General features: G+C 41.2%; 1 protein-coding gene across 3 annotated transcripts in view; it reads left to right on the top strand.

The window, feature by feature from the left end:
* Window positions 1-26,530, top strand: part of MAP3K20 (mitogen-activated protein kinase kinase kinase 20) — a 93,942-nt gene that overhangs the window by 30,595 nt on the left and 36,817 nt on the right. For all 3 annotated transcript variants that reach the window (XM_032189846.1, XM_032189845.1, XM_032189847.1), the window contains 7 exons: window positions 6,189-6,290; window positions 7,030-7,095; window positions 8,109-8,137; window positions 8,234-8,371; window positions 14,408-14,494; window positions 18,083-18,157; window positions 23,662-23,768. In XM_032189846.1, coding sequence (XP_032045737.1) covers window positions 6,189-6,290; window positions 7,030-7,095; window positions 8,109-8,137; window positions 8,234-8,371; window positions 14,408-14,494; window positions 18,083-18,157; window positions 23,662-23,768 — 604 coding nt within the window. The remainder of the gene's footprint in view (window positions 1-6,188; window positions 6,291-7,029; window positions 7,096-8,108; window positions 8,138-8,233; window positions 8,372-14,407; window positions 14,495-18,082; window positions 18,158-23,661; window positions 23,769-26,530) is intronic.

Raw genomic sequence — 26,530 nt, 5'->3', positions numbered from 1 at the left:
TGTAACACGTCAGAGAATTTGACTGTAAAGAGTAGTGTACTGACAAATGCATGTGTTACAAATCTAAGGGTTTTTATTGAAGATTTTTTACCCTTGGCTTCCACTATTTACTTGTCCACTTTGTGTACATGATTAGTGGGCTGATGCTCAGCAAGCACTTTTCTGTACTTTTCTGTTATCCAGTGCATCCAGTGGTAAAGAAGTTGGGAATGTTTTTCCTGATCATTTTTACAAAAGAAGAGAATTCCCCTGACTTGATCATAATGCTCTTCTTCAAAAAGGACTTCTTTACTTTAGGCATAGAGGACATTTATCCCATCACTACCACCTATATAAGGTTTGCATGTGACACAGTGTAGTATCAGTTTGAAATGCTGCCATTTATTTTTTTACTGTTCTCAGAATCTTTATGAAAGACAGGTTTGGAGCTGGTATTAATGTACTCAGCTCTTTCTCTTCCCATACAACATTTTCAGAAACCTCTGATCAGAGAGGCAACCTTCAGCACTGCAGTTTTGTTTGTGTGGCCTCAGGCACAGGATTGGTGCAGCTGCCAGGAAAAGGCATTACTATCACAGAATTGTCTAGGTTGGAAGAGACCTCAAGATCACAGAATCACAGAATTTTCTAGGTTGGAAGAGACCTCAAGGTCATCGAGTCCAACCTCTGACCTAACGCTAACAGTCCCCACTAAACCATATCGCTAAGCTCTACATCTAAACGTCTTTTAAAGACCTCCAGGGATGGTGACTCCACCACTTCCCTGGGCAGCCTGTTCCAGTGCCTCACAACCCTTTCAGTGAAGAAGTTCTTCCTAACATCTAACCTAAAACTCCCCTGGCTCAACTTAAGCCCATTCCCCCTCATCCTGTCACCAGGCACGTGGGAGAACAGGCCAACCCCCACCTCGCTACAGCCTCCCTTGAGGTACCTATAGAGAGCGATAAGGTCGCCCCTGAGCCTCCTCTTCTCCAGGCTGAACAAGCCCAGCTCCCTCAGCCGCTCCTCGTAGGACTTGTTCTCCAGGCCCCTCACCAGCTTTGTCGCCCTTCTCTGCACCCGCTCAAGCACCTCCATGTCCTTCTTGTAGCGAGGGGCCCAAAACTGAACACAGTACTCGAGGTGCGGCCTCACCAGAGCTGAGTACAGGGGGACGATCACCTCCCTAGCCCTGCTGGTCACACTGTTCCTGATACAAGCCAGGATGCTGTTGGCCTTCTGTGCCACCTGAGCACACTGCTGGCTCATATTCAGCCGACTATCCACCATCACTCCCAGGTCCTTCTCTGTCTGGCAGCTCTCCAACCATTCCTCTCCCAGCCTGTAGCTCTGCTTGGGGTTATTGCGCCCCAGGTGCAGGACCCGGCACTTGGCTTTGTTGAACTTCATGCAGTTGACCAACCTTGAAGATCATCAAGTCCAACCTCTGACCTAACACTAACAAGTCCTCCATTAAACCATATTGCTAAGCTCTACATCTAAACGTCTTTTAAAGACCTCCAGGGATGTTGACTCCACCACTTCCCTGGGCAGCCCATTCCAATGCCTCACAACCCTCTCAGTAAAGAAGTTCTTCCTAATATCCAACCTAAAACACCCCTGGCGCAACTTTAGCCCATTCCCCCTCATCTTGTCACCAGGCACGTGGGAGAACAGACCAACCCCCACCTCGCTACAGCCTCCTTTAAGGTATCTGTAAAGAGCGATAAGGTCGCCCCTGAGCCTCCTTTTCTCCAGGCTGAACAAGCTCAGCTCCCTCCTCCTTGAGTTCTGCCACCAGGCGGACCAGGTCATCCACCTGCTCGCACCTCACGCACACAGTCTCTCTGCCCCCCGCGGGTGGTAGCAACAGGCTCAGGCACTCCCTGCACCCGGACACCTGAACTGCCGCAGTTTTGAGCGGGCAGTCGGTCTGGGTGTGCACAGACTTCCTGGAGAGCGCTGTGCCTGGTGTACACCATTGCAGCTGAGCTAGCGCTAGACCGCCGTTAGAGGAGGTGTTCGTATGGGCGGGGGAAAAGCTAAGCCCTCTCTGCTCGCCCTAACTGCTGCACCCTGCCCTAACTGCTGCGCCACACCCTAACTGCCGTGCCACACCCTAACTGCTGCGCCACACCCTAACTGCCGTGCCACGCCCTAACTGCCAGTCTTGCTTGCCGTGCTCCTGCTCACTCGCGCTCCCTAGGGGCAGCTTTTGAACGGCCGGGGAGGGGGCGCTGCTGGCTCCGCCTACGCCTCCTTCTCGCCTTGTTCCCCTCCCTCACGAGGGCTGCTGGGTCCTGGCGGCTCCCTCGAGTGAGCTCAGTGCCAGAAAAATTAGCCCTGCCAGTCCAATCCCCTGCTCTGCTGCAGAACGCGTCTGCCTCAGAGCCAATTGCCTTGCAGTTGGCACAGGGCTGTGCCACCATAGGGCTGTCCCACCACAAAGCAGGTCTAGCTGTGGTCTGTCACCTCCTGGGCAGAACCTGGTCTTTATGGATGTAGATAGCACCAAGCTGTCTGTAGGCAGTATCATCTTCTTGTTGACCTTTGCTGCCCTGGCCAGGGTTTCATTTTAGTGTAAGTTTCTCCAGGGCTTCTGCTGCAACAACTTCTAATCAGCTGTAGAAATCCTCCTGATTGTGGACAGAACCTCTGAAAATTCAGTTATTTCTACCTGTGTCTTAGACCTCCTGTTATCACAGCAGATGGCAGTGTAATCTGGTGGGAGCACTTGTGAGATACAGAGCTGCTGTACCTACTGGCATGTCAGGCTACTGGAGGTCGCAGTGTTGAAGCCAGTACTCCAGGGGTGCATGAAGGGTGTCCACAGCCTGCACCAGTTGGAGCATGGACTGGTGATAACATATCAGAAAGGAACTTAAATACCTGGTTTAAGCAATAAAAATAGTAGAAAGTTAATAAGTCAGGTCATATAATTATTTGTAATGTAAGTTTAATAAGTGTAAACCAGAGAGCAGACTTAACAAAGCAAATGTGTAATCAACACCTCAGAATGATGTCTGGATCAGAAAGTCCTCAGTTTGATCTCACAAAAGGTCAGTGTTCAGAGAAGGTCATTTGACCTGCTTGCCAGTCACAGGACAGAGAACAGCTAAAGTGGTTTATTATGTCATTGGGAATGGGGACTCTTTAACTGTCTGTGGGCAGGAGACTATACTCTGTGTGGTCCAACCACTTTGCTATTTGAGGAGCTCTGAATCCATCCTGGCTAAGGAAAAAACATTTTATTTTTAAACTACATTGGGTTCTCCATGCAATTTCCAAGGAGTCTAGAGTCCCTTGGGATGGAAGGGGAGCAAGGCTACATTTCCCCAGTTTTCAAATGGGAGTGTGGCTACTGAGAAAAGAAATGCTAATTGTGCTTGACTTATCTTTTAGAGAGATGTTCGCTCCATGGTCTTCTGGGTAGTTTTCAGTGCTGCAGTTTCAATCTTGTGTTTAGTCAGAGATCCATGTCTTGCAAGAGAAAATCCCAAGCAAGAAATCCTAAGAACTTAATAATTCTTGAAAATGATGGAGATTAGGGCATTCAGCCAAGCATTGGCATGTGCTAAGTATTGGCTGTACATAACATCTTATGTGGGATTGTCAAATAGTTCTCTGAGAATGCCCCATAGGAATGAGAAAATCTACAAGTGCAGTCAAAACATGTTTCCCCCACTGGGATGTATGTCAGTGTTACTGCTCATCATCCAGCCCCTCAAGCTGCTGACATGAATCACATCGTTCTAGATGTCGTTGACTGCCAACAGCAGTCTTGATGTCTAGCTTTCAGATCTGGTTTTTGATCACTGCTGCTTCCTCCCTAAAGATTCTTGCAGCTTGTGTGTCCCCTCTGTGCAGAAGCATACGATGTATCCCACAGGGAAAGGACAGTTTGCTATTTGCAACTTTTCTTTCTAAAGCAAATACCTTTATCCTTCATTGAAAAAAAAAATACCCTGACAATATAATTTTCAAATCTATATCCCTCTTGTAAAAACCCGTGGCACAATAGATACAGAGGAGAAATACTAAAGGATCGAGCTGTGTTGCTTGAAGATTGCTCGTCTCCATTCACACAGAGCAGTGAAGGGCTCAGGGATCTCAGTTATCCCTGTCCCCGGCAGATCAAATTATGCATTGTAAAGGCATGCAAAGTGTCCAGCCAGCCTATTCCTGAAGAATCCATTTATAAGATATATAATGACATCATGGGTAAAAAAAAGCTGATGTTTTAATTGAGGAAATGTGCAGGTCAGCAGCTTGGTCCTCTTTCGGTGACATCAGAAGCAGCATGCCTGTCTCCTGCAGGGGCTACTTGCAGCTGATGGTCCTGCAGCAATGAACCAAAACTAACTTACCACTAGTGTTTGCTTGCAAGTGACTTCCTATTTACTCCCTCTTTCCTTTCATTTAGCGATGGGATCTTCTCATGTGGCCTCCCATATTCTAGGCTGCAGATTCTGTCTTGTCCCAGAGTTTCCTTCCCCACTTAGTAGTCTCCCCATGCTTTCAATTTCGTTGGTGATGAGCAATGTTTGCTTTGTATGCACTTACCCTACGATGATCTATCATTCATTGATTAATACTATTATGAACAGCAATCCAGATATATTTTTGTTGTCTTAGGTGGGATGGATTTTGTTGCTGCTTTCAAATGGCAGAAATTAGGCATTTCAATTGTATACCAGCTGGTTTGCCTCATTAGCTATGAAGATTTGGGGAATCTTGTTTTAAATTCTGCAGATTGCCCAAAGAGCACACTGAACAGCCTTTGGAGACAGGGGCGAAAGGCTTGGAATTGCTTCTTGCATCCCCTTACTCTTTGTGCTACTTGGACTACACACAGCAGCATGTGCTCACTCTGTCCTGGCAATCAGAAAGAAGAAAATGTATCAGCTTCTTCAGCTGATGAGCAATATCTTGTATCTGTTCATGGTTCACCAAAAAAACTAAATAAGCATAAAGCTTATTTGGGAAATTACAGTAAATACTAAACAAAGAAGCTACAGCCTTTAGGCTGCTGAGTGTGACCTGCTGCACATGGAGATTTGCCCAACTTTGCTTTAGTGTTAAGTCCATAGTTTCTTCCTTTCATTTTTTGTTAATGAATAAATTACTTGACTCTCTATTCTTGGATGGGGAAGTAGGAAATTTAATTTTTGTATGTCCCTTTCTACTTGCAAACCTGTTCTTCCTAATAGAACACCATATATTTAATACCTGATTTAACTTTTTAAAAAACAAAATAATTATCCTTTGTTATGGGGCATAATTTAAACACAGTACTGCTGATTAGTGGGGAGTATCCTCTTTGAAATAATAGGGGAGATCTGGTACCACCAATCTCATCTGTTAACTGCTGTTCTGGTTGGGAGAGGAACGTTCACTGTTTAAATATGGAAGAATTTCAAGCTATATAGAAGTGGCACTGTGGAGGTTTCTGTTGTTTCCAGTTCCCCATTTAAAAGTGTGTAGGTGTAATGAGCTTGGTATTCCAGCTCACAGCCCTGTGAGCCCTGAAAGTCAGACTGGATTCTGTCTGTCACACTCTCAAACACTGACAGGCCAAAAAAGCCTTTGTTTCTACCTGCATGATCCTGCTGTGGGTTTCTGTAGGTGTAGGTGAAAGAAGTTAGGAAAAGCTTCTGTTGATGCTGAATAAGGAGAGTAAGAAAACATCTTGCTTTCTTAGCTGTGCTGACTTGCCCTAGGCCAACAGAATATAAAGCAGTGAAAGCTTAACACCATTTGCATGCCAGCTGTAAAGTCACAAGTGGACTAAATTGCTCAGTGGTGTGTTACCATTTTTACATAGGTCTCTCTCTGAACAGAACTATCCTTCATAAATCTTTAAAAAGAAAATAATCACCAGAACCTTTTACTCCAGAATTTGAACTGCCTTGCCTGAGCTCTCTTTACACCAGAGCTTTCTAACGCCTTTTAATTTTAAAGCCTGTCATTACAGATTATTTTACATTTCTTTTCCCGTAGCAGTAAATTATGTCTGTGCTGGGACAGCCGGAACAAACTACTACTCTCCTACTACGCTACTAATAACGTTTGCTGCTGAATGCAAATTAAGCTTGAAGTTGGCTGCTTTCTGCAGCTGGCAGAGTTTCTATTAGATCTTTGAATTTAGGTGCAGTGTTTAAAACTGTCATGTGCTTTTTTTCCTTTTTTTTTTTTTTTTTTTCTAATAGAATATGCTTCTGCTGGCTCACTGTTTGATTACATTAATAGTAACAAAAGTGAAGAGATGGATATGGATCATATCATGACCTGGGCAACTGACATAGCTAAAGGTAAGCAAGACCAGTGGTATGTTATGTCTTACACAGTCAGCAGGGTGTAAAGCTGGAGATTCTTTCCCTATGAAGTCAGAAAAGCTTTCCTCTACTTCCTTATTCAAATTGCCCATAAAAGAACACAAACAACAACAAAAATATCAAGCATTCACTGTTTAATATGTTTCTTGATTATTTTGAGTCGGAAATCATTTCAGGAGTGAAAATGCCTTCTGTGAGCCAGTTTTACTTATGGTTTGCCCCTAAGTCCCAAGAGGATAATCTTGCTGATGTAGTGTAATTATGAGGTAAAGTGCATAATTATCCTTACATTTTATTTGAATTGGTATATTTAAGGAAGCTTGTTCTCAGTAAACATACTGACATTTTTCATATAATGATACAGAACAAACTGTTCTGTCCTTTGGGTTCTCTGTGACCACACAAGAATTAGTGTAAACTAATGAACATTAAATTCATGCCATTCATTTCTCTACACATTAGAGAAAATAACTAAATATGACGTTAAAAAGCATTAACATACCATATAGGTGCTCTGAGAAATATATGAGCTTTGCTTAGTTATTTTTACTCAAACAGGTTATGGGGACCTTTGCTTTTCTCGCATCCGATCAATACAGCCTGCACATATGCCAGCCTGTAACGAGGATGAGTAATGGGACCTAAAAAACATGACTGCTCATAAGTGAGGCCACCCTCAGCCTGCCTAACGAGACTGTTCTCTTGTTTTGTGTAGGAATGCACTATTTACATATGGAAGCTCCAGTCAAAGTAATCCACAGAGATCTGAAGTCCAGGAATGGTAAAGTAGCAAAACAATAAAATGCTCTGTATTTACTGTTACCTGTAATTGTAGCACTCAGATCTGTACCTGAGCTTTGAGAATGTGCAGAACACCTTGGCTGTCAACAAGCTGCACTGGCTGTTGCTGTGGCACAGAAAAGTCTATTTCCTTCTCCTCCTCCTCTCTCTGTTCTGAAGCTGTTGGAGCTCTGCTACTGTCCCTGGCGTCATTTAAAGCATTGTGGAGGGCTCTTTTCAAATTGTGTCTGGCTGACCGTGATTGTGTCCATCTTATCAGCTGTCAGAGATTGCCTGGACACTCCTCACTTGTTTTTTCTATTCAGAACTGTTGAGTACCAGGGAAGACTGGCATGCACCAGACACAGTAGACTGGATAAGACCTATTATTTCCTATCTGAAAATCTTGTTTTTGTCATGGCCTGTTTTGTGGTTTGACAGATAGTCATGCTTTTGAGTAATGCACACTCAGCATAGAGCTGCACTGTTTAGACTGTACTTGGCAGTTGACAAGCATTTATGAAATTTGCTGAATATTGATTTGAACTGAAACATTATCTAGTAGTGGGACAGGAGGGACTCAATTTTAATAATCTGCACAGGGGAATAATAGTCACAAGAAAACTAGATCTAATTTCAGTTGTAAATTATCTCCTTTTTATTTTTTTTTTCATTTAACAAATCTTTTGGAGAGTTTGTTGTTAAGCCTAACTGCTACATTGGAGACAAGGGAGCTTATCTGTATTTTAGTTATAGGTGTGTTGCTGTCTTTGAACTTAGTAAGACCTGAAAGGCTTTGCAGTTGTTTAGAGGCTTTCAGGTATTCAGCAGATGGTCTCCAAACCTGCTCAGAGAAACCAGGACAATTGTGAATGTCTGCATATTTGGGTGCTTACTGAGCATGGAATTGCTTTCTTGATAAAGTGCAAACTTTTTTTTTCTTTTTTTCTGTGAAAACATATTGCATTTGTTTTTAAAGGCATTCTTGTAACCTATTGTTTTTTTTTTTTTTAGTTGTTATAGCTGCTGATGGCGTGTTAAAGGTATGAACACTTTAATTATGTGAGAGATGCTGCTGCTTGATCTTTTGATGGCTGATAAATTAGGTTGACACTCTACTATCTGTTTATTTTTGCCAGATCTGTGATTTTGGTGCCTCAAGGTTCCACTCACATACAACACACATGTCATTAGTGGGCACTTTTCCATGGATGGCTCCAGAAGTCATCCAAAGTCTCCCAGTGTCTGAAACATGTGACACATACTCGTACGGAGTGGTAAGTGCCTCTAATTTCTCTCTGCATAGTAGCAGAACTCCAGTGTAACAGAATTCATGGGATGCAGGAACAACAATTCTAAATAACGACAGCAAAAAATATCACACTTTTTCAGGCCTCACCCATAATTTATAATTACGTGTTTAAAAATGATAGGAAGAACAGTGTCTTGCATGTTTGGTAAGGTCCATATCTGATTAGATTAGCAGCATGCCAGTGTGGGAAATGCATGCTTTACCGCAAGTATTCAGCATATGTCAGAAGGCTTGCAGGAACCACTGAGCAATCTGCATCATTAATCTCTGCTTGTGCTTTAGTGAAGCAGAAGAGAAAAAGGTTGTGTTGTAATAGGTGTATACCAGAACTTCCATAAAATGGAACGTCACTGAGTTTATATCAAAAAGGTAGCCACTTTTCTATGCTTAACTGTTTAAAAGATTCTGGTATCGTTACCTGGTAGCTGAGAAAATAGAAGCTGTACCTCTTGTGGAGGTAGAGGCCCAATCTAAAAATACAGAGAATGCCAGCGTGGCTTTGTCATTTATATGAAGGGGAAATAATCAGTAATAGTGCATTAGAATGTCAGATTTGTAGGTAGAGTCATGTGAATTATTTCACTTTGTCCACAGTCAAACTCTAAATTGGTTTTGCTCTGCAATACAGAATAGGATAGAAAGAGTACTGGTCAGACCAATTATGAATCTTGCCCCATAACCTTTCCATGACAGCAGTAATTAATACTTTGGGAGGAAAGAAAAAGGAAGTGGGCTTATAGTCTGCATGCGTATCTGTTTACATAGCTTTTTGGGTTTGGGTTCCACTGTTGGTGACAGAATGGGGAGTTGTTTCAGAACAATATATTATAAAATATTGCCCCTTTCTCTTTGAGGGGTGGGAAGAGATGTAAGGGATGCACTGTATTTTTAAACTAGCACCTATGGTCTTACATAGCTAAGCTGATGTCCCAGTGGAAGGCTACATAGATTACATAAACTTTTTGTCAAACATTTGTTTATAGTGAAAAAATATGAGAGATGATGTTGGGGTATCTTACAAATGAAAGGTTGACAGTTTGTAAGGGGAAAGAAGAAGCCTATATCAGCAGATTTAAAAATCCTTGCTTAACTTAACTAGGGCACAAACAGTAATAGAACATAAGCTAACAAATGTAAATGTTAATGTGAACTGTTACTGGAAGCAATCATATATTATCCACTGAAGGGAAACATTCCAATTCCAAAACAAAGAAAAAATGTTAGAGAAGAAATTCCAGAAAAGGTCTTACAGTTCAAGACTGCTCACATAGTCATCTTGGTGTGAATTGACTTCAAGTAACATTCTAGGAGTGGGAGAAGGTAAGAAATTGTTTAATATTCTATCATATCAAGTATTACCAGATCTGTGGGAACAGTATGTCACACAGAGTTTACTTTACATCCAAAAAGTAAAGCTCCTTTGACACTTCTGTGCTTGAAGCTAAAACTGAACTGCTCTCAGTATGAAACCAGTTTAGTGTTACTAGAATATTTTAATGTGGTTATGGGTGTATAGTGCTACCTCAGTATGCCTAATAATATTTGACCCACATTTTTTAACATACTGTTTTTGAGCTAATGTGCTCTACTGTGGGTAAAAGCTTATGAATTCATAAACACTTAGAAATCATTTTATAACTCCAATGCTATGTCTTGGAACACCATTGTTTTCAGAGGAGATTCAGGGGTAGAAATGAAGAATGGCAGTGGCCCAAGTTCTCAGTTGATGAAATTACTGACATAATGGAGTTGTCAGAAAGCAGGAAATTGTCAGAATATAACTTTGAAAGTTGGAGTCTCCCTGTTATAAGTGTTGGATTATCAAAGAATTAGTTAGGAGACTGAAAACAAAAAAAATCTTAGAAGGGGTATTTTTGTCTTGTCAAATGATTATCATCTGTAAAAACAACATTTAAAGAATCCTTTTTCAAAGTGTAACACTTGCCAGCAGCTTTTGTGCTAGAGAGACAAATCTGCATTTCTTCAGTTAAAGGCTTGTTAACAAAGAACAGAATCATTTCAAATGTAAACTAATAAGATGCTAGGAATAGATATTCTGTTCATGGTATTTGTTACCATTCCTATAAGTTTCTTTAATTTATTATCTTTTTTTTTTTTTTTTTTCCTTTCCTGGCTGCCTTTTCTTTCTACAAACTAATCTGTGATTTTAAATATTCTGCTCAAGTCTGAGAGCACTTTTCCCGTGAAGTGTCAAAGTCTTCCTGTACATCATAAGTCCAATTTGCTTCTCACCTGAAATGAACTTCCCTCTTTGCAAACAGTTGCATATGTATTTGTAGCTAATGTTCATGTTAGCTTCTCATGCTCTTCCTGGGTGGATAAACAGTACCATATATTCTACTTGAGATAAACAGTAAGTAATACATAGTACAGCCTAGGAAATGCTAAAGCTAAATATTCTAGGAGATTTATTATGCCACAAAGACAGATTTTGAACTTCCTTTAGCCATGCTGTGATTCACTTTTCTAATCCATTTCCAAATCCATACTCTTGAGCAAGTGCCACAAGTGATCAACCCGTAAGTTCACTCGCAGTAAGGATATCACATCATTGTCTGCGTTGCTCAAAAATGATTTTCTGCTTCTCTTCAAGATATGGAAGTGTCTGTGGAACTACAGTGTTCTCTCTAAAAGCTGTTCTGAAATCATGAAGATAGATGCTTGGAACATGTTAACCTGGCAAAAGTGTTTGTAGTGGATGGTAGTGTGCGTTTGTGTACCTGTATAAGTACGCAATGTAATTTTAAATGCTTACAAGAATGAAAAAGTAAAAGTATTAATTGGCTATTGGTAGCATAGAGATGAGTTAAATGTAGCAGCTGTTGCAATCCTAGCAATAGTTCATACATTGCTTTAGCTATGAGGACGTATGTTATTTATAGAGGGAATGTTGGCCAGCTTCAGGGGTTATCCCTTACTCTTTTTTTGAAAAGAATTATGAGATCTTTAACTTCCACTTGGATCAATCCAGAGGAGACTGACCTAATTTTCATGGCAAAGGGCAGTACCTCTAAGAGAACAACGCTTTCTGCTCATGCTGTACTTCTGATAGCTGTGGCTCCTGATCCTCATCTGTGTACACTTTCCTATGAAGAGAAAGCATTTCTTTTTTTTTTTTTCAGTGAAGGTTTTCCATGCTTGTTATTGTTTTTCCTCAAACTACTTATTTGGATGTTCCCTGTCCTGTATGGCACTTTCAATTTTTGTTGGCTTTGCATGGGGGTTGGCATTTTTTTCGTTTCTTCTCTAGATTGTTGTCACATAGATGACAGGATAAGAATTGAAATGCACAGCTGAACTGACAGAACTGAAGACATTTCATTCTTATTCTCAGCTTCATGTATGGAAAGAACATTCATACCTTTATCTCTCACTCTGTTTCTCTGTATGCAGAGATGATCCTAACATCTTCACATGCCACAGCTTACAAACCACTACAAATGATCTCGATTTGTTTTCCATCACTGTATCTAACTTCGCTATTTCTCTGTGAACACCTGCTGTCTGTCATCAGAGGGATGTCATGTGATCAGGAAAGCAGGTGATCTTCACCATCAAAGATGGGAGTGGAAGTGAATCATGCCAGTCTCTCAAATTATACTAGAAAAGGAAGATAGATTAGGTTCTGTATGATAGGAGCTGAGGACCGAGTTCAGAAAATGGTCAGAGTGTATATTGCAATAAAGAGGCCAGGGTAAGTCAGGTTCAGGTGCGTTTTCTGCTGCTGAATGACCCTGGGGACAGGAAGCAGCAAATGGGAATACAGAAGATACCCATTTGATGTTGTTTTGTTTTTGTTGTTTTGTTTTGTTTTTGTAAAACCAGTAATGCTCTCATTCATCTTAGCTTATGATTCAGGGTAGCTGATTCATGAGACAGGTTGACAGTCCTATGAAACTGGAGATACTGACACGTCATCACTGGAAGGAAGATCTTTTTCTACACCTTTGGCCTGAATATAAAATTTATGTTGTTTGAACGTTGCTCTAAAGTTGTGTAAATCAATGCAAGGGTTTCTGGGCATGCCAATTTTTATTTTTTTTTTTTTTTACTTTCCTATCCTTTTAGTGATAAATAAAGCATTAAGAAAAATTCTTCATGTCTATTAAGACTGCTGTTTTTCCTCTCGAACTGTGTGCAGTATAGAAGTATTTTTAAGCTGTCACTGTTGGTTAGGAAAGTAGTGATCCATACAGGCAGTGGAAATAAACACTAGAGGTGTCATGATAAAGGAATTTGTTGCAAAATGTTCTGCACAGACTTACGTGCATGAATGAAACTAGACAACCCTTACAATTCAATCTTCTGAAAGCAAATAGAACAGTGGAGTTTTCCAGCTCAGGGCTCTCAGAGACATTAATGTGTATTTCATTGTGTTCTGTACTTGGAAGAAGTATTTAGATACTGCTTGCTCTATCTGATGTGCAAACTTGGGTTTCTTCTTCATGGTTTCCTATTATTCAAATGAGCTGGTTCTGGAAGACTGCTCCACTGCATGTTTGATTTGGTCCAGGGGTTTTTGTTTTAAACGGTTTTGTACACTGCTTTTCTGACTGAAGTACCTTGGGCTGCTAACTTATTTCATTCTCTCACAGTTAAATGTCCTTCTCAACCAGTAGAGAGGTGAGAATTGGAATTACAAATCAAAGTGCTTTTCTTCTCCTGTTTGCCCCAATTCATTCTCCTTAGAAGAAATGAATAAGTCTATGAAGAGCTTTCCTCATATATTTTTTATTCTCAGGAAAACTGTTCTTTTACTTATTTTTCCAAGATATATTTACCTTTACTATTCAGTCTTCCGACTCAAGCAGAATTATTCAAATAGGTCTATTGATGGAGTACCCTGTTCACTTGATTAAAGGCCCAACTCTGCTTCAGTGCATTTTTTTCTGCTTGAGCAGCATCTGCCAATATTCTCTCATTTTTCTTTTAATTACCTTCATAGTTGGCCAGAATCCATTCAAAATGATGTAGCTGGAATGAGCCTGGGTACTAACCCAGCCAGTGAGGATGTAGAGACTTGCATAAGGCTCTTAATACAATTTGGTCACATGCTAATAGATTATGTCATTTATTGTTGTGTGTTTGGCATGTGAATGGAAGAAAAAGTTTCTATGCAGACATTTGTAACAAGATAAGTATATGAAGGGTTCTGATAAAAATAGACACATACAAGTGAAGGTACAAAGTGCCTGTTAATTTGATTGAATGCCAAGATGTAGTCCCTGTGGCAGAAAAACAAGTTAGATTCAATGACCTGCAAGCCTCTTTGGTGATGCCAAACTCTTTTCTACAGAGCAGCTCAGATTCTCATGTGCTGTGTTACTAAAATGCTGAAAGCGTGTGAAATTAGGAGGGTTTTTTTTGTATCTATGATTAGTGTGTCCATAAGATATGGACAGAGAATAGAATAATTGTCAATAGGCTGTATATTGTTTAGTTTAACATAATCACATACTTGGGGATTAACAATTACGTCTGTGCTTGCAATATTATATTTAATGTTTTTGTAGGCATTTTATAGGAGCAAAATACTGAATGGATCAGATTCTGACTATTTAAAAGCACTAGTTGCAATCATAAATAAATATTTTTAAATGCAAAATGACTGAAAAGCAAGGATGTGTCTACTTGGGGCTGAGAAGGAGTGGAGGAGTTCATTGTCTACCCAAGTCTCAACTGCCAAATGTGACATAGTGTACAGAGAAAGTAAAAAGCAATTCCCATGGCTCTCACAAAATTGCAGGCATTAGACCCCCACACAACCCAGTTTTTATCTGGGTTGTACTGTAGAGGAAAAAGCAAAAACATCCAATTAATTTAGTCAGAGTATCTTGCACACAAACACTGGTCCAAGTTCCTGCAAATGGTTACTGGTTGCCTGATAATTGGATACAGAATAGTGCTGTATCAAGGTTTAATAATGTATTTTAAATACAAAGTACAGAAATAAAAATTCTTTTCTTTTTTTCTGTTCCAGGTTCTCTGGGAGATGCTAACAAGGGAGGTCCCCTTTAAAGGCTTGGAAGGATTACAAGTAGCTTGGCTTGTAGTGGAAAAAAACGAGGTAAGACTACGTTTCTACATTCAGGTACATAGATCAGAAAACAGTATTGGGGTTTTGCAAAAGACTTTTTCATCTTCTTCAAATTGAAAGTAAGTTCACGCGTATGGAAAGATTAGCAGTAGGAGCTAACACAAAGGGTCAAAGTGATGTTATTCCTCATGAATGGACCCTTTACATCTAATTGTTGCAGCTTCACGTCGTGATGCTGTAGATCAAAAATTGTACAAGTACTGTACTAGTTTCTCAGTCTCAATTGTAAAACCTAGGGGTTTGTTCTTAGTGATGAAAGAAGCCATTGCGTCCAAGGTAGGGGAACAGTTTAACTCCATCTCCTGCGTTTAGGACATCTTTTTACTGGCCGGGAGTTGATATATCTGTAAGAGACCTTCAGCTACTTCAACTTAACTCTCCCAGCAGGAGTCACTATAGTACAAGAAACTGCCGCTTAGATGAAAATTTCAAAAATAAAAGAAGAAAAAATAGTTTTAAAAAAAGAGAGAAATTACAGTTTTGCCACCTACGTTCAACACTACATTGAAGATGAGCTCCTCACTGGTATCGGCAAGGCTGTGGCATAGCTGCAAGCCTCCTCATGCAGAGTCTTTCCATTTCAAAAGCACTTCAGTGGTGTAAACACCGTTTGTACAGTGTCCCCAGCCTCGCTTTTCTTCTTCTCACAAATTGAGGCTTTCAGTTAGTTGGACATGTGAGCGTATATCTGAACACATAGTCCCTTGATATCAAAGACAGTAACTACATTTAAAAAACATTTAAAGTTGTGACTGTACCACACACAGACAAGCATGGAAATCCTCCACAAAGATGAAACCTCCTCTATCTAGACACAGCGGAAGCTTGGGAAACATTACAATGGTGAGGCAGTGCCTGTACAATACAGATTTCTATTATTCTACATAAACTGTTTCTCAAAATGCTTCAGAGTTAAACAGTAGAGTTAGGTTTCCTCCTCTTAGTTTAATATTTTTTGTTGGTGGCTTTTTTTGTCTCTTTTTTTCTTCTGCTTGAGATTAATTCCAGTGAGTGATACTGTGATATACTCATTAGTTGGAAATGCTACGTTAACAGTCTGAAGATTATGTCCGTGGTCATCAACAGTGTGTAGCAGAGCAGGAGGCACAGTAAGACTCTTTCTATTAGTTTAGGAAGAGCCTCATCTATCAGTTTGAAGAAGGTGGAACCATTAAGACTTCCATCAACAGTACTACATTCTACTCTAAATGTACAGGTTTATGGAAGGGACACATAGTGGCATTAGGAATGTTGTAAAGAGATTCAGTCATATAGTGAAAGATGGCACACATTTCTCTACAGTTTTCCAGAGTGAGGAACTGTGTAAAATATAGTATGAGAAAAATGTGGACGTGACAGCTATCACACTCATGGCTGGAGAAACCTAAGGGTTGAAATTTTCAAAGCCAGCAGTATATCTGCCAGGTACCACTAGCCAGTTGGTACCATCTTCTCTGTAATTGTTCCAGGAAGCTTTGAAAACATGAACACTTACTTACATTGTTATTATTTTCTCTGCCCGTGATTTAGGGACCATGCCCAGCATAAGCCTTGTAAGAGTTGGCATACGTTATGCTTGTATTTTTTTTCCCCAGTTTCTATGTCCCAAAGCAAGTATGAGGACCGGGTTCTGTTCTCAGTTCCATCTATTGACATTAATGGGCTTTCATGAGTCCAGTTCACAACAGAATTGAGTCACTGTTGAGCCAGGCCTTCATTCTTTACACTCTAAGTCTCTTGTTAAAAACAGTGTGGGATTGAGGCCAAAACATAATTGCTGAGGTTGAAAATCCCACTTTGCAAATCTGGAGCCCAGCAAACAAAGTGGATTTTAACAACTCTATATGGATCTCTTTTGACACTCCACATTATTTCACAGTGTGATTTATATTCTGCTAGAGTTTCTATATAATTATATATTTTTTTAACCCAGAAAAGAAAAACATGAGAGTTCAGATTATACTAGGTATAATCTCATAAACTGCTAATGAGAAGTGTCATCTTTATTATTATCTGGTACTTTTGGAACTTGCTACCTCTACACTACTACATAAAACTCTGCCCAAGGGAGACACATGTAAATGATGATTGCAACTTATTTTCCACCTCCTGGAACAGTGAGGGTTACAGACAAATACTGTAGCAAGACTAGCCAGTGTATTTTTAGGTTAATGACTCAACCAAAAATCAAGCAGCAGTACAATTTGTTTATGCATTGTACAAATTTCTGTGTATTTCTTGCATGGAAAGCTTTGCACCTTAAGGTATTACATTATTAAAATAATCATACTTCTGCAGTGCCCAGACTCTATCTCCTGTTTTGAGTTTTCATGGTATTGACATGCTTGTGCAGCAGAACTTGTTAACTCTTACTTTGGCTGCTGTGGTTTGTAAGGCTTTGCAGATCATGTTGGAGTCACATAATGGTGCAAAATTTGACACAACTTGCTCTGGTTTACATACGAAATGTCAGAGTAGGACAGATCAAAGGGTCTTCCTGGCAGGTTGGTCTAAACAGGACTGTAATATCTGTTTCTTACCTGCTACAGGACAAGGAAACCTTTTACTATCTTGATTCCTCATATTTGGACTAATTTGCACTGAGGAACTGTTTTTTCTATCTAAATATTTCTTTACTTTAGTATGAAACATCTGAAGTCAATTAGCTGCCTTATCGAGAGCAGAAGGGATCTCCTTATATGTGTAACGTTGGGATGCACATATAAGCAACTGGAGAGGCTTGTATTCATGAATATATACACGAATATACAGATTTGCTTTTAGGCTTTCCAGTCTGGAGACAGATTCTTTAAACTAAATGTCATTTAAGACTGTGAAAGAATTTTTTTTCACAGTTTAAAACTCAGCAAAGGAAACCAAACCAGCTTCTAATTCTGTGTAGTCAGTTGTCCTGGCTATAACCAGCAACTCTTTGTCTTCAGTCATCAGAAAATATTTATATGAGTTCACTGTGCTCTGTGAGTGTTCTCTGAGATCTGCATGTCCTCACTAATTGTTCTGACCACAGGCTCATGAAACGTCTCTTGTGTCATGTAGAGCTTCACTTAACTCTTTTTAACTCAGTGTACTCTATATTTCTGCCACTTGGTATATCAAAACTGATTATGGTGTTATGCATCTGTGTGGGAGAAAGGAATTAAGCCAGCCTGTACATTATACCTATCTTGACAAGCATTTTGTAAGACAATGCAGTGCAGTAGTTATCTCTACAGACTGTTATATTTTAGTACTAATATCTGTTTGCCTCATTTTTACTTCCTTGTCTCCTAGTTTTTTTGAGCAACTCCACTGGTATATTTGTTCCATTCCTTCTTTATAAGTCTACTAATTAATTGTATGTCTTACCGGTGTTGGTCTTTTTCTTTTTTTTTTTTTTTTTTTTTTTTAACGTCAATCATCAGTTTTTATATTGTGTTTAAAATGAAAGAGGAGTGTGTTTTACTCGTTTTAACTGCTTTGCTCCTACAGAAAATCTATTATTAGCACCTTAAAGGGAAATGTTTCTAATTACTTTTTTTTTTTTATTATCTCCATTAGAGATTAACCATTCCAAGCAGTTGTCCCAGAAGTTTTGCAGAACTGATGCATCAGTGTTGGGAAGCTGATTCAAAGGTAGTTTAATTTGTGTCTAACGTCATCCACTGCTTGTTTTGCTATGTATGTTAGCAAATCTTTCTTTGGAGGACAAGTCTGAGATACAACAGTTGTTGCCATGTTGGTACACCCATTTCTTCACAAAAAGATTAGGTTGGGCTGTCTTTTTTTTTTTTTAATATATATATATATAATATTCTGATATATTTGTACCTAAATGTTTCTCTTTTCCTTTTAGCCAAGAGTTCTTAATTTTACTAAATTACCTAACTACTAAAGACAGGCATTGTAAATAGGGTGAGATGGCAAGAATGCCACCATTTTTTTATCAAGTGAAGAATTATTTTCTATTTTCTTTCAATAGTCAATTTTTCTTGGATATACATGAGCATTACATGTGCAATAACTATTTCAAGTTCCAGTTTTGATGTCTTTCTTGTGCTGGAAGTGTATAAAGAATAAGTTAATCCATGGAATATGGACAGGAACGGCAACAACTCTTCTAATTTAGTATTAAAAATTTCCTAGTCTTTTCCCTTAAGATTTTGAATTCAGTTTTATAATGATTATGCTGTAATATTATAATAATAAAAGTACGGTAATATACTGCTTAACCTGCCCCTGTAAGAATAAACTAAAAGAGAAATTAAAGAATATTTACTCAGTAAAAGCTTTTGTAGATCGTGACGATTACCTTCCTTAAATTGATTCTGCTACCATTCCGTTATGCATGAACTGGCTGGAAAGAACCTGGGTACAAAGCAGTTTTGTTACCAAATATTATCAGGTATTTCTTTTGCCTATGAAGGTAGTTAAGAGAGGGAAGGATAAGAAACTATGCTCTTTTTCTCAGGTCAAGGCAACAGGAAGAACTCTGTTTGTTTAAACTCTGGAGAAAGTTAACTACTACTTCAGAACCAGCAAGATTAATACCAAAATAAATTACAGCACTTAGGTGCTCTAAAGCCAGAACATGTTATCACTGGAGAGTAGTCATAGGAAAGCAGTGCAAGAAAGGAGATTTCCCTTCTTTTTTTTTTTTTTCTTTTTTTTTTTTTTTTGTCTTGAAGCAAGGAGTTACTTTCCTATAGAATGGATCTGGAAGCCTGAGATCCATCAGCAACTTAGTTTCCACATTAATGCCTATTTAAATGGTGTTCCCTTAATATCACCCTCTTTCTCCTCTCCACAGAGGGGAGAAGAAAAAATGCTTTGAATCTTTGCATCTGTTAAGGGGACTGTTTATGTTCTAAGTCAGTAATTAGTGAAGAGCCCTTCCAAGTGGTAACTACATGTCTTACTAATAACTACCACCAAGCATCAGCTTCCCTACCAAAGGCCGCAGACTGAACTGCACATACTAGACCAGCTCACTCTATCGATCACTCCAGCCAGATATGTGAGACTCCAGAATGCTGTTGCTGTATTTCCAGGAGAGGGAGGGATCTGCACATTGTAAAACAGGGATGCCTGAGCAGTTAACCTGGGTTTGGCCTGAGTTTCTGAGGGTGTTGTTCCAGATCTATCTGATGTGTGTAAAGAGTAAATGTCGGGTTAGCTGATTTTTTTCTGACAGTCTGCTCTTTGCTACATTTTTCACTCAGCTTCTCTTTTGTTAAGCAATTATAAATGCTTCATTCACATGAATGAAATGGAGTAATCTCTGGTCACATTTTGGGCATGCGACTGACATACTCAGTCACATGTTGGGTAAGGATCACTACTTACAGCTCTCAAAATGCCTTGATAAAAAGGCTGTGTGGCCTGCTTGAGCCAAAAGATGGAGCACACTCCTCTGAAATACTGCACTGTGCAACTTTCCCTTTGGCCAGGACTGGCTTCAGAAAAATGGATAGTAGATACATGAACAAGTTACTGAAGATCAAGCAAGGGTGAGTTCAAGGATGTCAACTGCTCAAAAGCAATTGCTTGTGTGCATACGTCTAGCCCACAGAAAGCCTCAGGTATCTATAGGTGACTTACCCCTGAGAAAAGAGGGATGTGCGTTTACTGTGGGCCTAAGGAGTACACCTGGAATGCTGCTGCAAAGCAGACGGAGTATCAGATACTGCTCACACCATAAATCCCTCATGGGAAAGAACACAGTTATTAACTGTGCTTTGAATTTATTAGAATTTGTTCATGCCTGGAAGAAGATGTCCATAGTACACTGCTACAGGTGACGTGTGTTGGTAGTCTTCATTCAGTTTAAACTGTGCTAGTTAAACAGTCCTGTATGGGTTCAAAGCTTTTTACTAAAATGCTAATTACTAATTACTTTAAGTCAGTAGTTATTAAAGAACAGTCTCTGTAGTAACAAGTATCTTAACTACCCAAATATTAAAATCCAAACAAGCTACTTTTGCTAGGGCATTAGAAAATTGTACAAATAAGGTTGCTTATAACTAATGCCTTCGTTTACTAGGGATTCCTGCTTTGGAAACGCAGGTGACTCCATCTTTCTTTTTGATTTCATCTGTTCCTTCTGTTTATCCCCACTTTAACATCAAAGATGATTATAAATTACTGAATATTTTAATGGAACTCAAATCTGTGAATAGAGAAGCAGAAAGAAAGAAAAGCCATATGTATTAAATATCTTGGTTTTATGCAGACCTGTTTTGTAAGAAATACTGAGTGGAAGGCAATAGTGAAAATGTTAGCCAGAATTATTTCTAAAGGGGAATGCATTAAAAATTTTTGCATGAGACATCATAGATATGAAGGGAAACAATTTTCAAAGGCAACTCATGCCTTGATATTTTGAGAGTCTCTTGTAAGGAACCACTTAAGATGCCTGACTTTCTAGGAAGTGCCAAGCAGCCACCCACTGAAAATAAGATTGTTTTTTAAAGAAAGCTTCTCAGCTTGGATTCCCAACAATCACTTCTCGCCAGTTTTACCCAAGTTATCAGTCTGTACCTAGACTGCTTTATTAAATTTTTCATTTGTTTCATTTGGGGGAAGAAACCAACAAAAACACGAAGTAATGTAGGTTTGTGTCTTCCTGCCAGCTGCACCTCCAGGGAAAGCTGTAACCCATGTATCTGGCATCTGTAAGCTGGCAGGATAGCTGGTGGCTGTTGATGGAAATTACACAGGCCAATGAGCTTTGTCAGTACTATGTGACTGTACACTTGTTCCAGCTGTAGTTGAGCAACACAACAGCCCCTTTGCCTGTAAATATTTGCTGCATACCAGCTTGGTTCTGCTCTGCGTAGTACCCAAAGAGTGCATGTTGCTGTTCTTCCCAAATCAGTCCATCAGTGCTTTGAGCTGCCCTTAGTAAAAGCGCTGTTCTCTGTCATTGTTATCTCAACTCCAATTATTCTAGGCAGGCCTGATAGCAGTGTTGACTGTGCTTACTTGGTGTGAGCTCTGCCCAATACTTTCTTCCTAGTATAATCCTGAGAACAAGCAAGCAACGCACACAGAACCATTTTGTAAAGGACACCTAAGTAAGCCATAAAATCTTGTAATTTATGTAACAAAGCGATATTTGCTCTTCATCTGCCCCTGAAAATAGAATTAGTTTAGTAAAGGTACATTACACACTGGCTAGTCAGTCAGACAGTATATAGCAGCAGCAGTTCCCCAGGGCTTCTGTGGGGACTGGGCATTGCATGGTGACCTGAAAGCTGTCTCCAATTCGCCTCCTACAAGAAAATGTTGGTGAGGGGAAAACCGTCAAAATAACAACAGGTCATTCATCAAACCATGTGCCACAGTCTTCTGTCTGACAGCTTCTTCAGCATTTGGGAGGAATCCCCTCGACACTTTGCACCCACTCGGGTGGTTACAAGAGATGGAGCTGTAGCAACAGGAAGGGCACGAGGGCTGTCTGAGTGTCCTCCTTCTCCAAAACTGCACCAGGCCTGTCCAACCATGTTGGCACTAGTCATAAATGTTGTGCCCATTACCCCCTGGTGCTGCATGCTCCCTGACCAGGGAGAGTCGTGCCCCTCAGGATGCATTCAGTGGGTCTGCTCGCCATGGTGAGTCCAGCAGCATCGTGCATGCAGGGGGGCTGCTGCTGCCTCCCCCAGCCTCTCTGTAAGTGCAGCTCCACAGGCAGGGGTACCCGCTGGGCTTCCACACTGGGAGCATATTGCTCCCATGCCACATGGCTCCTGTGGCTTGAGGCACCCAGGTTGCTGCTCCACAGATGACTGGGCTGGAGGCTAGGTTGCGCAAGAGCAAGTGACTGGGGCAGGTGCTGCAAAGAAAGGCTGCTTAGCTCACCAACTGCCCATTTGCCTAAAATCATGGAGATGAACCAAAAAACGACAGACAAAGCCTCCAGTTGCAGCCAAATAGTGCAGCATTACAATATAAGAGAGCTTGTCTTTTTTTTTTTTTTTTTTGTTATGCATTTGACACTTTTTCATGCTGTTTGACATTTAAAATAAAGAAATTGTCTTTCTTTTATAATGTGGAAATCACTTGGATCTTCCTGGGAGAGACACCTCAGCATTGTTCCTAATTGTTTTTGTGCTCCCAAATTAAAATGCACGTTTTAATTGCGGCATCTGTAATTTTAGCAGAAATGGTATAATTACAGGCGAGATACAGAGAGAATGCGCATCATCCCCTTATTATGTATCTACATTTTGTTTCAACCTTTTGTCTCAACCTTGTCTGGGGTCTGTCAAACAGACTAACAGAGTCAGTGCTCCTTGAAGAAACACATTTAACTGTGGCTTTTTCAGTTATTATGCTAGTTAGTAGCTTTTTTTGGGGGACTAAGGGGAAAGAAGAAAATCCAGAGAAGCTGCAACTGCTCTCTGTATGTGGCAATGTGGTTGTGCAGTCAGCAGGGTGGGCGCTGGGTGCAGAGCCTGGCGACAGAAAGTTCAGTGAATGAGCCCAGCACAGGACCAGCTGAGGCACTGTTAGTGTAAGCTCTGCTGGCATCCAAAGCATTGCTGTGTAGCCCAGATCTTCACTTCTTCCCCGCCTACCCATGGGTTAGCTAAGTGAGAGGGTTTTCTGGAAAGTGTCCTTCCCTGCAAGTCGCAGCCAGGAACCCATTTGTGATGGGCAGCTAAATAGCTTGTTCACGCATTAAAGAGTTTGGGTTAGTCCCTGTAAAAGGTCGTCTGTCTAATGACCAGTTGCTAATGGGTCCAGCCTTCTCTTTCAGGAAGTATTTTCCTTCTTAGCTTGATGAAAACTTTCTTTTTATTCTAAAATCTTTATAGCTATTAATTAAAATCGGTACTAATAACGTTTTTATTGATACCACAAGGAGTACCGAAAGGTTTTACTGGTGGATACAGGAGAGTAAGCAGAGGCTTGAGTCCTGCTGGCTTATGTGACTTTTTCCAAACTGACCGTTTCTTCAATTGGAAGAACAATAGCAAAATCAAACAAAAATTACAACTTTACAGTCCTCATGTAGATGTGGTGTCAGAAAGCAGCATCCTAATTTCTGTTGCTTGCCATCTGTGACTTTCAATTGAAGAAATTTTGTGAATGGTTTTACATAGTAACATAAATGCTGACTTTTCTTTTGTCCTCAGAAAAGGCCATCTTTCAAGCAGATCATTTCAATTCTGGAGTCCATGTCAAATGACAGCAACCTTCCAGACCAGTGCAACTCATTCCTGCATAACAAGGCAGAGTGGAGGTAAGTTTCCTGCGTTCCAAGATGGAATGATGTGGTTTTCTGAGTCTGTACTCTTTGCAGATGGACATCAGACTCTGATGAGGTATCAGTAGAAAAATATCTGCTTTGTGCTTTAGATATTTTTAGAATGTAATTTACCTTGTTGTTTTTCAGGAATGCACAGAATGCTGTGAAACTTGTATTGGGAGCCAATACACTTAGCTGAACACTATGTTTATTACATTGGTTTAGGTATCATGTTATTTATGGTTTTGTGATTCACGTCTTAAAACCAGCTGCGTGTTCTCAGTGAATAGTGTGAGGGCCAAGCAACTCAGGTATAAGTACTGTTTGATGCAATTCTCACAGAAAGCAGATAGGTATATCTTTATATTAAAAAATGATAAAGATAAAAGACATAACAGAATAAATTTTCAAATCAAATTTCCATTTGTCTTCACTTCCGATTTGCCATTTTGTGCATTCTTTCGCTTGTATTGACTTTGTATCCATGAGTTAAACATATGCCTGGGCTAGGCTTGCTTTTGCAAATTGCTTGAGCATATAGTTTTACCTATTGCTGATTGCAATTTATATCCGTAAGTGATTCTAAATGGAGATGAGATTTGAGAAAATGGTATTACAGGACCCAATTTTACAGTAAAAGCGTCAGCCTATTTCTCATACGTGCCAAAACTTCAAAAAATGTCCCCAGTGCATATTTGTCAGTTGGAAAGCCTGCAGCTTCACAGTACATCCCTGTGTTTGGAAAAGCAAACTGAAAACAGATCTGCATAGGCAGAAGACTTTTACCAGGCGACCGCGCTGCGGTCTATATTAAGAAGCTTGGCCTCTCTCCAGGTGAGCTGGGAGCTGAAGCTTCCCTGAAGGCCGGAGCAGGGGGCGGCCGGAGGAAAGGGACAGAAAGGAAACGAGCCTCGCAACAAAACCCGAATCCCAAATTCCCCTCGCGGCCTTCCCAGTAAAATCAAGACGCGCACTTTTAATTGCGGGGAGTGGAAAAAGTGAGCTGGAGCCGGGACGCTTCCCCGGTCACATGGCGGCGGTATAAATAGCCGCTGGGCGCTGGGACGGATCCTGCCCGGGCCGAGCCGCGCTCGGCAGCGGCCCCCGCACCGCCGGCACCGGCGGCGGCAGCGCGACACCTGCTGGCGGCCGCCCGGCCTGCGCCTGCGGCACGCTGCGCCCCCGGGGCCCGGCCCCTTGTGACCTGGTACTCGGCCCCTTGCACCTCGGAGCCTGGCCCGCAGCCCCCGCGCCTCTGCCCGCAGCCCCAGCCCGCCGCCGCCGCCTCGTCCCCAGGTGGGGCGGTGTCGGTGCTTCCTCTAGCCTTCAGCCAGCCCTCGCTTGGCTCTCAGTGGTTTCGGCCGTGGCGTGGTTTTTGCTGCACACTGCTTACACCCCCCCCTCGCTCCTCCCCCCCCCCCCCCGTATTTCACGGCTTGGTACCTAGCATGTAAAAGCTTGTTTCTTGGCCACCGTCTGCAGGCTTCAGGCATCATACTGCGTTTTCAGTTGTACAAAGATGAACCCCCCCCAATGAGGGGTTTCTTAGACAAGCGTTGTATTCCTTGGGTTTTCTGTTATTTTCCCTTTTAAAATTTGCACAGATAGGGAAAATCCATTTTTTTTGCTATTTATTACTATTCCTATTTGTGCTATTTTGGAGGCTAACCTCTTCATTCTGCAAAAGCAGACAGTAAAATCAAACTTGCCAAAGTGGGTTTGTGGAAATAAATATTTATTTTAGTGATGAACAAGTATTCAAATTCCTTTGGCAAAAGCGAGTATCTACTGAAATCTCACCGATATAGCAGATTAAAGACCCATGCTAGCTAACATTCGGTAAACTATTTTTTCACGAAGTTGATTTATTTTTTGTAGTGTGAGCAAGGTAGCCCAAGTATTGAGAAATCTTACAAAAGTTATTTTGATGCATCTAAGTTGTTACAAAAGGTATGGCTGACAAGTCATGGAAAAACTTCTTTACCATGGAAGGTTGTTAAAGGTAAACTTGGCACATTTTTGCGACTTGCCGAGGCGATAGGCTCCGGGGCAGACGCGTTCTGCAGCAGAGCGAAGGATCAGACAGGCAGGGCTAATTTTTCCGGCACCGAGCCCACTCGAGGGAGCCGCCAGGACCCGGCAGCCCTCGTGAGGGAGGTGAACGAGGCGAGAACGAGGTGTAGGCGGAGCCAGCAGCGCCCCCTCCCCGGCCGTTCAAAAGCCGCCCCTAGGGAGCGCGAGTGACCAGGACTGGCGGGTAGGGCGGGGCGCGGCAGTTAGGGCGGCAGTTCGCGCAGGCAGGGCGAGCAGAGAGGGCAGAGCGCTCCCCCCCGCCCATACAAACACCTCCTCTAATGGCGGTCTACCGCTAGCTCAGCTGCAATGGTGTACACCAGGCACAGCGCTCTCCAGGGGCTCAGAGGCTGGTGCCAACACAGAAGTTTTGTTTTGACCATGGGGAGCTTTACTCTGCACCCTGACCGCTGAACCAGGATGAGGAGACTGATGAGGAGTCCTACGGGCAGCTGACAAAAGTTGTGAAATCGTCAGCGCTTGTTCTTGTGGGGGACTTCAACTTCCCAGATATATCCTGGAATTGTGGCTTGAGCTTAGGAGAAAGAAGAGGGTTTACAATCTTTGGAAAAGAGGGTGGGCCACTTGGGAGGACTATAAGGATGTTGCGAGGCAGTGCAGGGACAAAATTAGAAAGGCCAAAGCTCATCTGGAGCTCAATCTGGCTACTGCCGTCAAAGACA

The sequence above is a fragment of the Aythya fuligula genome, chromosome 6 (genome assembly GCF_009819795.1).
Source record: "Aythya fuligula isolate bAytFul2 chromosome 6, bAytFul2.pri, whole genome shotgun sequence".
Taxonomy (NCBI): Eukaryota; Metazoa; Chordata; class Aves; order Anseriformes; family Anatidae; genus Aythya; species Aythya fuligula.
Note: the sequence above shows the minus strand (reverse complement) of the source record. Positions and strands in the feature narration are given on the sequence as shown.